Source organism: Lethenteron reissneri, chromosome 17 (genome assembly GCF_015708825.2).
Source record: "Lethenteron reissneri isolate LAM-NWPU_2019-01 chromosome 17, ASM1570882v1, whole genome shotgun sequence".
NCBI lineage: Eukaryota > Metazoa > Chordata > Hyperoartia > Petromyzontiformes > Petromyzontidae > Lethenteron > Lethenteron reissneri.
In genome coordinates, this window is record NC_083795.1 from 12107173 (window position 1) to 12120555 (window position 13383).

Genomic DNA, 13383 nt, shown 5'->3' on the forward strand with positions numbered 1-13383 from the left:
CTTCATCAGTGGATTGATAACGGGATGTAATAAAAATGTATTATATACCGCAATATCGTTGCCAGTTAGCTTAGTGGTGGAGCAAGCCGTTCGCAATTGGAAGGTTAGTACAAATCCTGGTCGGGGGTTGGCTCAACGCATCGTCTCTTTGGAGTAGATCAAATAAATTCCACTTCGTCGGGAAGTCAACAGTGGTTGTCCTGTGGATAGACTAACTTTGGCCATAGAAATAGGGAATTTCCACCACTGGCTCAGGGCTGTAAGCAGTCGATGAGCACCGTCTCAATGCTCAGTTTATATTCCAATGCGCTTTCAGTGCGATATCATGAGACAAATACATGACCCATTCCGAACTCTCGCAGCGAGTAGTGCACCCGGCCAGTGGAAAACAACAGCCCCAGAAGATGAAGTTGCACAATCACATCTGAAGTCAGATCCATACGTGGGTCAGACAACACATGCACTTCTGCAAAGTATACCTAAAATTCAACCCACTGGCACTACCAATCTCCAATACTGTATATAAATAATAATAATAATTATTTATTCATTAAGGTCTATTGGATTACAACTAAAGACCTATATTGATTTTACACAATCACTTCCAAGTGTGACACTCAATGACAATATAAACATTTTGAAAAAGCTGTTTTGCAACCTAAAGCACATTTTTATGGTCGACTCGAACCCGGGTTAATCTTCAACTACTCCACTGAGCAGCGTAATCCTCTTGTGCCAGTTTTATGCATGGGAGTGATGCGTTGTGTTTCTTCATAGGTACAACGTCTGCCTTGGAATTTGCATTTCTTTTTTTGCTAACTTCTCAAACGTGTTAATGAAGCGTTCTGTTTTGATGGAAGTATTAAAAAAATAACAAAAATGTGGGCACAAGTACGTGCGGATGTGAAAAACACCAACGTAAGAATGTATAATTGATACCTTAGAAAGCAGCTCACCAATTGTGTGTACTTTGAAGACTTAACTGGAAAAATCAACAATAATGTTGGTAATGCATAAAACTTTTATTGAAGTAAACAACCCTGGCGTTGTCATTGAAAATCAACCGGAATCTTCCAAAATGTGAGTTTCACTGCAAGGCAACTGGAAACTCAAGTGATTGGATCCTGCGAACGCTACAAATCTAGGAAATATTAAACAATCAGAATGACAACAGAAAGCAACACGTGCCCTTGTAGTGATAATTGGTTTTTTACCCTTTTATCTGGCAACAAAACTGACACCTTTTTTACAAGGAGTCATGTGTGCATAGACCACAATACCTGCAGTCGTAATTCAAACAAAAAACACATAACTCTGATAATGGATGCACTGCACAACTACAAAAAACATGTAACTCTGATAATGTATGCACTGCACAAGGACAGTGCATACATTATCAGAGTTACGTGTTTTTTGTTTGCATTACGACTGCAGGTATTGTGGTCTATGCAAACATGCCTCCTTGTAAAAAAGGTGTCAGTGTTGTTGCCAGATAAAAGGGTAAAAAAACAATTATCATATTTTTTCTTCTGACAAATGAGGTTCCAATGGTGTGCCCTTGTAGTGTTTAGCAAAGTGTAAAATTTACACCTAACTAACAAATGCAGATCTTTAATCATTTACTCGGTAAATTCAAATTTAGGAACCACAATGGAGCAGTGACTCTAAACATGACTATAATAATGGATTCATGAATGTACCACTTCACACATTATTAATCGAATGCGAATTTCCAATGCATGAATTTCAACTTATTCGAGTGTTTTGTAATACCAATGGGCAGCCTGCATATTGTTTTCAAACTTCCAGCAAAAGCAACAACATCATGCCCAAGTGCAAACGCTTTAAAGCCAGCGAGATTTCGAATGAAGAATCATACAATTGTTACCGCATCCTTAAAGCGCTCAAAATCCGCGATAGCAAGCACTCAAGTCCAGCACTGTTCTGAAACAGCAAGGTTCCATGACAAACAGCATGGCGGCGGGAGTTTGGTTTTATCTTCCGGCAGAACCCCTCTCCTCCTCTCCGTCGCTACCTTTGTTCGCTCCCTTGTTTCCGTAGTCCCGCTCTCCGAAGATCGTGCTGCCAACCCGGATGCTCGTGGCCCCGACTTCAATCTGACGGAAGCAAAAGACCGCAACATTTGTCTCTGCAAAATACGCAAGAACCTGGGGTGCGATCTTTGAACATGTGCACTCGGCCTTATTACAGTTGTTCTCTGTGCACGATTTGTGATTCACAAGTAGGACAGGGCATTTGCGAGCATTTAAAGGAAAACAACTGTGCATGGCGTGACAGGTACCCTCTTACCGCATGCTCAAAGTCTCCTGACATCCCCATGCTCATTTGAATGGTCTCAGGCTTCAATCCAAGCTTCTCACACAAGTTGACACGGCAAGCCAACAATTTCTGTTCCAAACAGAGGTGCACACACACACGTATTAATATTAATAGCACGCGGGCTACACTCGTGTTTTATTGCCGAAAGCCTGTTTTGTGTACTACATTGTCTCAAAATCAGCTCATTGCAAATCCACGACTGAACTCTTATATAACTTTAATATGCAACAATAATTCATATTCTTAGGTTTTTTCGGTAAAGTCACGTAGGTAAAAAATGTAAATTAATAAAAGTAAAATAAAACAAAATAAAAAATCACGACGTTTCGGAAGCAACATAAGCCTCCGTCTTCAGGTGGAACCGTCACAGCCACGACAGCTGTATCAAGTAAATGAGAGATCACTTGCTACAGCTGTCGTGGCTGTGACGGTTCCACCTGAAGACGGAGGCTTGTGTTGCTTCCGAAACGTCGTGATTTTTTATTTTGTTTTATTTTACTTTTTATTAATTTACATTTTTTACCTACGTGACTTTACCGAAAAAACCTAAGAATATAAATCCTTGCAGTCACGAAAGCTTCAAATCTAGAATGCAACAAGAAGTTTGTGTAAGACACATTCCGTAGGTGTTACCTGAAAGTCTGGGTTGGGTCCCTGAGACAGGTCATGTCCATACATTCCGATTGTCATCAATCCAAAGAACTCCAGTCCAGTGCACTTGTCTAAGACTAGCTTCACAGTGTCCACGGTGTCTTTAGGTGGCAGCCCATGTTTGCCTTAAAGGTAACAGCAAAAAAAGGGCAAAACAATGTTACATGTGTAGTGAGTTCAACCGAGTCACAGACGTACTATTGGAGGCAACACATTTATTTAACTCCAACACACGGGGTAACTGCCCCTTAAGAGAATAAAAACTTATGGTGGTGACCACCAGGATAGCTACACTAATTATAACGTAACTAGCTACTATGGACCGGACCACAGCTCGGGTCCAGGTCCACGTGTTGGAGACTCGGTAGAACGTAGACGAAAGTTTCTTCAGGATGAGCAACAACGCCGGTCCCTCTGGGGGACCCGGCTGATATTCTCTGCGGCGTCGCTGGCTCCACCCTTGGCCACGCCCACCTTCCAGAATCCTCAAGCAGGATCTGCTCAATGATGGCAGCTATACAAAAATAAAAAGAGACCCCACCAACAGCCTCGTCTCCAAAACCAACAACATCATTTCTGCTTCAACCGCATTAATTGATCAGACCAAACAGTTCTCGTTGAAACCTTCTGCAGCCAGGCCACCAAGATTGTACGGCTTGCCAAAGATACATAAAGAAGATACACCTCTTCGTCCCATTGTCTCTACTATCAACTCCCCCACTTACAAACTGGCTCGTTTTTTGTCCGAAATCCTACGGCCTTTCACTGGAAAAACCACCTCTGCAGTACTAAACTCTACTGACCTGGTATCGACAATCAAGGGGATTGCCCTGTCCCCAGACGACCTGCTTGTCAGTTTTGATGTGGTTTCCTTGTTCACCAAGGTGCCTGTGCCTGACACCATCACAATCATTGAAGACTTGGTTCATCAAGGACTGAATGCTGGGGTACCCCCCCTGGTGAGACACTGCTTAACCAATACATACTTCACCTGGAATGGAACCTTCTACAAGCAAATTGAGGGCACCCCAATGGGCTCCCCCCTATCTCCGGTTGTAGCCAACATCTTCATGGAGAAATTTGAGACGGACGCCATCCAGACTGCCACTCTACGCCCGACCTTATGGAAGAGGTACGTAGACGACACTTTTGTCATCTGGCCACATGGCCGGCCTGCTCTAGACCAATTTCTCGACCACATCAATTCCATACACCCAGCCATCAGATTCACCATGGAAGTCGAAAATGATGGCAAGCTACCCTTTTTGGATGTCCTAATCAAAAGGAGACCTGATGGTTCAATGAGCCACTCTGTCTACAGGAAAGCCACCCACACGGATGCTTATCTAAAACCGGATTCCCACCACCATCCATCCCAGAAGAATTCCCTCATCAAGACTCTATATCATAGAGCCCAATGCATCTCCGACCATGAACACATTTCCAGTGAACTCAAACACGTACGCCAAGCTCTTAAGGCTAATGGTTACTCCGACTACACAATCCGCAAAGCCATCACTCCAACCATCAAGAAGGATCCTGTTGAGGAACCTTTCAAGACCATCACCTTGCCCTACATTGCTGGGGTCACAAAAAAGATCTCCAAAATCCTGATTAAACACAAGATCCAGGTCCGATTCAACACAGTATATAAAATCCGTGATCTGGTACCGTCTGTAAAAGATGTGGTTCCAGACATACAGTACCCTGGCGTCTACAAACTAAGTTTCCTCTGTGGTAGCAGTTACATTGGGGAAACCAAACGACATGTCTCGGACCGCATCCGTGAACATAAAGCTGACCTGAAACACGGTAGGACAAACACCTCAGCCGTGGCAGATCACTGTTACAACTCAGTGGGCTCACATGATATTGACTTCTCCAAGACAGAGGTTCTCTGCAAGCCATCTGGCTATCATGAGAGATTCGTTCATGAGGCGATCCACATATACAAACACAGAGACAATTTTAACCGAGAAGATGGATTCTGGCTTAGCAATCATTGGAAGGACGTAATAAACCATTTCGACACACATTAGGGTGGGTAGAATAATACATAGTGTTATATTAAATGTATAAGGTATAGGTTGGTTTACAGCAATACAGTATATAATTTAATGTTGGCAGTATATAGTACGGTATATGCTCGTGTGATACAATAGAATAAAGTTTAGATGGAAGCATATTATATAATTTTTACGACGTAGAATTGTAATGTATTACTTGCTGTTAGTAACTCAGCTTAGTGTAGAGTATAGTAAGTATACTGATGGTGCTATGCAATTTATACTTTAGTTTTTTATGTAGTTTATACTTTAGTTTTCTACGTGGTTGTTGAGTAACTGCAGCTACATATCATTAACATTCCTTTCCTTTGTTACTGCTAATCCCTGCACCCCCCCTTGGTGCTGTTGATCCTGCATAATGCATGGGCATAACATGACTTTGAAACCCCCCCGCCCACCTCCTACGCATTTTCCATGTATATGCTAAATTCCTCTTCATATGCACATTCTTTTGTTAAGGCGCTCTTTCTTCCACCTCCAACGCAGCTTATATATAAGCTCCTAGCTTGGCATTGTCTCATTCTTCACCTGAGGACGGCTGCTTGCGTTGTGGCCGAAACGTCGTGAGAATTGTTTTATTATGTTTTATTTTTATTATTTTATTACTTCCCTTCTACGTGACTTCACCGAAAGAACCAAGAAAACAGTAATCAAGATCATCAACCGTGATCTATCCACTGCTGGATGAAGGCTTCCCCAAGTCGTCATCATCTCCCCTGGTCGTGTGATCCACCAATACCTTCTGCACCAAGTTACCATGGTCTGAAGAACACGTAACCAAAACTGGATTTCGGAAGAGTTGCCGAAGCTTACTTACTGTCTTCACTGCTCGTATTGATCTGTATCATGACCTTTAACTTTTCCGAGCTTTTCTTCTGCCAGGAAGCATTTACCCGTTCAGCGAGCTTGATCGAGTCAATAGTCTCCACCACGTACAGGTTTGGCGTAGCTGTGTAAAAAAAGCAAAACATAAACCCTAGGTTGTAGCAATATATCAATGAAGGCATTGTGCAAGTAAACTGCAGCCATTAATATAACTGCATACATTTTGGATGCACCATGAAAAAAATACCCAGAATGCACCGGATCCCATCAGATCTCAGTGCAAAGCAGGTTTTAACCTGGATAGTGCTTGGATGGATGACCACCATGCACAAACATGTTTTAATTGGGCTGCAGGGCTACATTGTGGGCAGAAGAGGGTGGTGCAGCAAAATCCATTGTTGTAATGTACTCCCATGCTCCCGCATTTATGCTCACCAACCCGCACTGACCAGCGCGGTGAAGTATCGTCAAATAACCCCCAAGATCTACATGACGTCGCGAGGTACTCATCCAATTGTGGACTGACAAAATAGGTGTGCATGTACATTTTTAATAAGTGTTGAAACGGCAACATAAAAAAACACAATACGCTCTAGCTTAACAATGCACCCTTTAACATTCCTGTGCCAGAGATAATCTTAGACTTATCTGACGGTAACAGGACACTTACTCACGAGCTTGTTGACATTGCCTTTCTGTAGGTGGCCGATAAAATGCCACTTTATCTCAGGACATTGCGACCGCACCTGCAAGAGGACAGAACTCGGTGTTAAGAGAGAACTCGATGTTAACCTCAAAGGCAAGAATTTACAAAGATGGTCCCTGCATCCCCCGGCGCTTTCAGATGCGCTCCTGTGGCCGTCTGGAACGCTCTTCCTTCGGATATTAGGTGAGCCACTGAAGCTACACACTTTTAAATCTAGGATGAAATCTAATTTCTTTAGAACTGATTTGTGTTGTACTTCCCCCACCTCCGATTAGCACAGTTGGCGACATACAGCGCAAAACAAGTTAAACATATATATACATGCATATTAAGGACAATAAAAAACTGCTATTTTGAGTACATCGTGCACACACACTCATGAATCTACTATACCTGAGGATCCGATGCCTTTTCTACCAATTCCTGAACCTGCAAAATTGATAGCAGCTGTGACTTCAATGTTTCATAACTGCCACAGTTCAATACCCGACTGAACCCGCATGTCACTCATTAAAAGCAGACGGTGAATTTCGACATGGAATCGTGTCACATTACTTGACGCAGTCAGACAGATTTGGGGTCAAGCAGTGCGAGGGCGAGAGGTCAGACGTGCCCACGTACATAATTTTCTCCAAAGTGACGCTGCCCGTGCTTGTAGGCCTCGATCACCATAGCTGCCGGCTTGGTCTTGCTCACCGCCACCAGGCATGGTAGAGTGTCTGGGAGATGCTGTTGGATTAACAAAGAAAGTCACGGAGGAACCCGTGATATGTGGTGTCGGGAGGGGGGGGAGATGCTCGCGTGCCGGGGAATACGTGCACTCGGGAGTGTAATGATTCATTGCCCCCAATGACTCAAATGTATTGTTGAGATTCAGGACAACGATTCTATTCAAGAATTGATTGGGTTTTTTTTGTCTAACTTTTCTCATATGGTTTATATCGTTCCTTGTTTATTCTATCTAGTTTGTAAAGTTTGTTTGTTCCACTAGCATGAATATAAAATAGGAATATAATTTCCACATAACTGCACAAGTAGATAAACACTGATTATTATACCGATATTCAATGCATGTATCGTGAGCCTTACAAATCGATATCAATAAATGTATCACCCCATGCTAAACACGCAATCGATGCTTAAACAGCAATGCTCTCAGCATTCTTCGAACACAATAAACATTTAATATTTGTGTACTATTCTCCCTCCTCTAAATCCACCCACCAAATGAGAGAAACCTCCCGCTACGATCCGAAAGGCATTTCACGGCGTTGTGGTCAGACAGCTTGAGTTCACGCAGCTGCCGTCGCGTGTGAACAAAAAATCTCGTTTCATTTAAACCTGAGCAGTAAGGCAACGGGTGAAGCAACTGGGGTTTTTGCACAAGAGTTACACATCAATGAAATGCTACTGACGGCGCAAAATGATATCAATTACCAGCGACTACATTCTCGTCACACTATATACCCCTTTTCCGAGTTGGGAAATAATTAAACAGTTGACTGAGACAGGGTCGCAAAAGCTTACAAGTTCATCTGTGTTCACTTAATCACTCAAGCTATTTAGTTGACTGCAGCATTCCAGTCGAAAAAAATCAGGCTAAGTTAAAACACGTTTTTTTTTCTCAATGCAACGGGTGCATGTGAGACACGGGTGATCAATGCAGCGGACAGAAAGATCACAACTTGTGAACAATGGTGCCGGAAAAAGACTACTTGCGTGGCTCATGGATGGCAATAAGAACCAATGCAAGTTCCCTGCAAGAGATTTGCGAAAACAGCAAAAGTGTGCACCATAATATAAAGACAGACACAAAATCACACATAGCTAGGTGCGATGGGAGAAAAACCTGGAAAAACTTGACATTCTGTAAAATGGAAGGAAAAAAATAACAGAGGCCAGCAGAAACTGACAGATATTATGTTAATTTTGACCAGAGAAGAGAATATCAGTGCTATGGCAAAATAAAAAAAAATCACAGTGGCGTAGCTTCATCATCGCAGACACAAATACGCATTATTAAGCAGAAGGACGAGACATAGAGGAAGGCCATTGCAGCACGGTCAGTTGTGGTGACCCACGCCGCCTTGCCAAATGGTCAACTGTGGGACGGACATCCCGTGCGTGACAGGAGCGGTTCACTTACAAGTGGCCTGCGGGCAGTGGCCGCCCTCACTTTATCCAACACGGAGCAAAGTGCTCCTGCCAATTCCATTGAATCTTGCATGGGGAGCAACGTTGAGCCACAAGCCGCACCTGCCCACTGGTCACAAATGACATCGCGGCGACAAAGTATTAGGCAGTGCATTGCAGCAGACGAGTATTGTACAGTAATGTGATTTATACACATTACGGCACTACCAGAGGGGATTTTCGTATTAATAACTACGCTTTGTAAAGCGGCTGCTGTATGAAGGCCTCCCCCCCCAACACCGTGCCGGTCATGGGAGTTGTTTGGCCATGCTTCAGCACGCTGGTCAGCGCGGAATGGTGAATTGAAATCCCAGGACCGGTCCACAGATGTTAGCCATGGTCTGGAATCGAACTTGGCTGACCGGCTTCACAGCACAGTTCACGAACCACTGTGCTTGCCGTGTCCACTCTAGATCCGCCCCAACGCCGCAATGATCTTTATGAGAATCACGACCATGTCAATTAAAAAAAAACAAGCGTATTGAATTACTATGGTACACGCATGCACACCTTATGTCACAGTGAGCGTGTGTTTACCTGTGCATAGAATTCCAGTGTGGTAATACGCTCGCAATTTTTATTTTAACGATAAACGGTCGTCCTGTAAAATAATTTAAACCAATATTTATCTGAATACGGACACACTTTTTTGCAGGCAAGACACCGATGCAGACAAGGTAACAATTATGTTTAGAAGATTGTTGGACCGCTAAAATGTTGTACAATATTCCCCTTGATATAACCATGCATGTTTATATATTCTTGGTTCTTTCGGTAAAGTCACGTAGAAGGGAAATAATAAAATAATATTTATATAAAACAATAAAAATTCTCACGACGTTTCCACTGCAACACAAGCAATCATCATCAGGTGTGAAATGCACAGCAAGAAAATTTGTAATGTTTTATATTTATTTCCCTTCTACGCGACTTTACCGAAAGAACCAAGAATATGAATCCCTGCAGTCACAAAAGCTTTAAATCAAAATTCATGCATGTTTAATCCCAGTTCTCCATCCTTAAGAGAGTTGTTGCTTCAAATTGCCCTCATCTGAGTTGTGAAATGTAAAAAATAAATGGGAAGCATTGCAGTACTGTACATGGTGACCCAGATGTCTTGTGACGCCCAATTAATTGAGCCTAACATACGAATGTTTTTCCTTTGCATATTAATTTGTTTTAAATAAACCTTACTTCAAAAAACGATTAAGTTTTAGAGAATTAAATGAAGGGGGGGGGGGGTCACAAGACATCTTGACTACCCTGTATGTACATAACAGCTCCAAGCTGTTTATATCTCGCTCTGCCGGGACTTGGACGTGTACAACTTTAAACTCATGAGTTTAAGTCTCACCCAAGCGGCACAGAAAGATACATACGACATCAATGCGAGGTTAAACAAAGCACATAAAATAACCTTATACAAACAACAGAGCAGTTATACTGGCTGCAACATCAATCGCATTCAAACGTGGTACACGCACCAATCCACAGCAGCGTATTTGCTCAGCACACGTCAAATATACGAGAAACAATTACATTCGGAACACTAAACATGTTACGGTTTGATAGAATTATCGTAAAACGTTACGTAAGCATGTAAAGTTCTAGATATATAACAAATGTACAGTATAGCGAGCTACATGCAATAGGGCTCAGCGTAGTGGGAAGCGTTATTACATTAACGGCTTACCTGATGATAGTTCCGTGTTAATACCAACGATAACGATTATAATAGCGAGAAAGTATTCAATTTAATTATAATTAGCGTATTGTACGTGGAACGATGTCGGCAAGATTACCACAACGCTCTTGCAGTCGGGACTCTAGCCGAGACGCCAGGCCTCTTAAGGAGGTCACTTTCTCTCTCACGCGCACACACACACACACAGTGGCCCTTAACAATTGTCGTACATTTCGATATAAAGCTTTCGTGACTGCAGGGATTCGTATTCTTGGTTCTTTTCGGTAAAGTCACGTAGAAGGGAAATAATAAAATAATAAAATAAATAATAACATTTATTTTAATAAAAATCAAACGAGAAAATTATTTTATTTTATTATTTCCTTCTACGTGACTTTACCGAAATAACCAAGAATATAATTGGCGTACATTTAAAAATACATTTAAAATATATATATCCTTAAAATGTTAATGTATTAAAAAAACTAAATGTTTTTTTGTTAATCTTCATGACCCCAAGCGAACACGCATAAAGTGATTGTGAATAACCAGCAGCAACAACGCCGGGCATCCTTAAGAGCAAGTGGGCTGCCAATTGGTTCCACGTCAGGGCACGATTCACCTATTTAAAATCGATATCTGCAACAATGCGATTGGCAAATCGCAAAAGCTGCGTCTTTTTTTTACGATTTTAAAAGTCCTTTTACTTTCTTGCTAACCGCGGTGTAGTCATTTACACGGCTGGGTAGACAGAGGCGGCTTTGCCAGGGGAATGGGGCTAAGAATATTGGAGCGTTGTTGCGACTGCAAAATCGAATGTAATCGAACCGGCGACCTCTGAGTTGCACGGCATCACACCGACGTCGATTTGAAGTGCATTTCAGTCATTTCTCGACCGCTCCTGGGCCAACCCCCCCACCCACCCCCTGCACAAAGCTGCAGTGACCAATGTGGTGATGTATGGCCAACAATGGGTGACGGAGGCCTCATTCATCCAGCAGTGGATTGCCAACAAGCGTTATTCCAACGAGCGTGCTGGCACGTATTCAAATAAAGCAATAGACGTGGACTGGAACGCCGGTAACCATACCTGTCAACTCCTCCTTATCAACGCCTACCTTATTAGAGACCAATTCAGACCGTGTTGGTGACCTTATAAATCTCAACGTTCACCCCACAAAGTCCCATCGCAAGGGAGAAACACAAATATTTTTTTTAAAAATGTGCCCGTATTGAAACGGTTGTACGCCGTATGGACCTGAAAGTTTAATTTTCCTGTATAAGAATACGGGGTTAAACCGTATGGGTTGACATCTATGGTATAGTATAGTGTATAGTAGTGTATAGTGTAGTGTATAGTAGTGTAGTGTATAGTAGTGTAGTGTATAGTATAGTGTAGTGTATAGTGTAGTGTATACCATACCTGTCAACCCCTTATCAGCGCCTATCTTATTACAGACCAATTCAGACCGTATTGGTCACCCCGTGACCTTATAAATCTCAACGTTCACCCCACAACGTCCCATCGCAATGGAGAAACACACACATGTATAGACATTTTTTTCGGCCCGTATTGAAACGGCTATGCGCCGTATGGACCTGAAAAGTCAATTTCCCTGTACAAGAATGCGGGTAACCCGTATGGGTTTCCTGACACACGAGACGTGACGCATGGAATGCGAACCACGAGGAAGGAGGTGACCGTCATTCCAGGGGGGTGAACCACCGCGTAACGCTGGACACGTGGTTATAGTGGCCGGCTGAAATATCCACACCTGTTCATATTGCTGTAGACAGACGTAAAAAAAAAACCCACACGCACTTTGTCCCGGTCACACAGTGACTTGGCTCCCACTTCTATTGCCCAACCCCCTTCCACTTCAACCCCAACCATGGAACACGAAACAAAAAAGGACACCCAACCCACAGCTTACAAACTCCATCGAGGCATTCGCTGTGTTGCTGGGCTTCTATGAATAGGAGCAACTTAAGTAGTTCAAATAGAAATGTGCGTATTTTAAGGTCGTGAACATTGAGTAACTTTGTTTTTCCCCCCGAAGACGTCGGCGGACCGTCATTGGGTTTCCGCCGCGAAGTAGCAGTACTAATAATTAGACTTGCCCAACTCCGAAATCCCATGATTCTACTTGCGTCTTATTTTGGCTGGGCTATTTCCCCTTTTCAAAGCCACTCCAGTCAGTGTTGTTCTTTAACATCCCGTTAGCACCGGTGTAGTGTCACACACGGATTGTTCACAGGGGGGCAGCTACACAAATTAGGAAGCCTAAAAGAGCCACCATTTCAAATGCATCACAAACAACATAACGCACGTGGGGTGTCGTCCTGTTGAAAGTATTTTTTTTCTTTCTTTATAAAATCTGGCTCCCAGCGTGCGTGAAAAACTCCGTTTGTCCGGGTATACTCAACGCCGGGTTATTTCACGGCCATTTCTCCATTTTTTAAGGTGGACAAATGATCTAAATTACAGTCCTAATTGGTCGACATTTACCCATGTAAAATGAAACGCATTTTGTGATTATACCAATTATTGCCCACATCTTTAAGTTGTCTAAAGTACAGCTTCCTTTCTCATGCACTGGCAACCCTGGATGTATTTACCGCGTGCAAAAAAATATATAAAGACCACGTTTATTTGTATTCACATTATTATAAGTTGTTCGGAAGGACGTACAGAGTTGTGTCCGTTCTCATTGATTCTCTATTGAATGAACAGCATGTATCGGAACAAAAAAAGAAACGCGACTCGGAAACTCGGCGAATGACGTCGTGGGAAAATCTGTTCCCATGCAGTATTGTAAAACAAAAATAAGAGCGCGTGGTGTGAAACTTAAGGCGTCATGCGCTGGTCACGCATCGACGCCAAGAGATGCCACTCGAGACGCGCACCTTGACATTTA

General features: G+C 42.8%; 1 protein-coding gene across 1 annotated transcript; it reads right to left on the reverse strand.

Moving 5' to 3' along the window:
- Nucleotides 1–1003: 1003 nt before the first annotated feature.
- PLPBP (pyridoxal phosphate binding protein) lies at nucleotides 1004–10617 on the reverse strand. Its single transcript, XM_061553155.1, has 9 exons — nucleotides 10475–10617; nucleotides 8735–8851; nucleotides 7210–7317; nucleotides 6982–7017; nucleotides 6553–6628; nucleotides 5875–6006; nucleotides 2974–3116; nucleotides 2311–2409; nucleotides 1004–2117 (listed from the first exon to the last, which is right to left on the reverse strand). Exons 2-9 carry the CDS (start codon nucleotides 8813–8815, stop codon nucleotides 1995–1997), a joined length of 798 nt encoding a protein of 265 aa, XP_061409139.1. The 5' UTR covers nucleotides 8816–8851; nucleotides 10475–10617; the 3' UTR covers nucleotides 1004–1994.
- Nucleotides 10618–13383: the final 2766 nt, after the last annotated feature.

Coding starts and splice junctions, on each gene's coding strand:
- PLPBP (XM_061553155.1), bottom strand. CDS start 8,815: ATGCAAGATTCAATGGAATTGGCAGGAGCACTTTGCTCCGTGTTGGAT. Junction 7,318..8,734: donor CCACTGCCCGCAGGCCACTT/GTAAGTGAACCG, acceptor TTAATCCAACAG/CATCTCCCAGACACTCTACC. Junction 3,117..5,874: donor CAATACGAGCAGTGAAGACA/GTAAGTAAGCTT, acceptor GTTACCTTTAAG/GCAAACATGGGCTGCCACCT.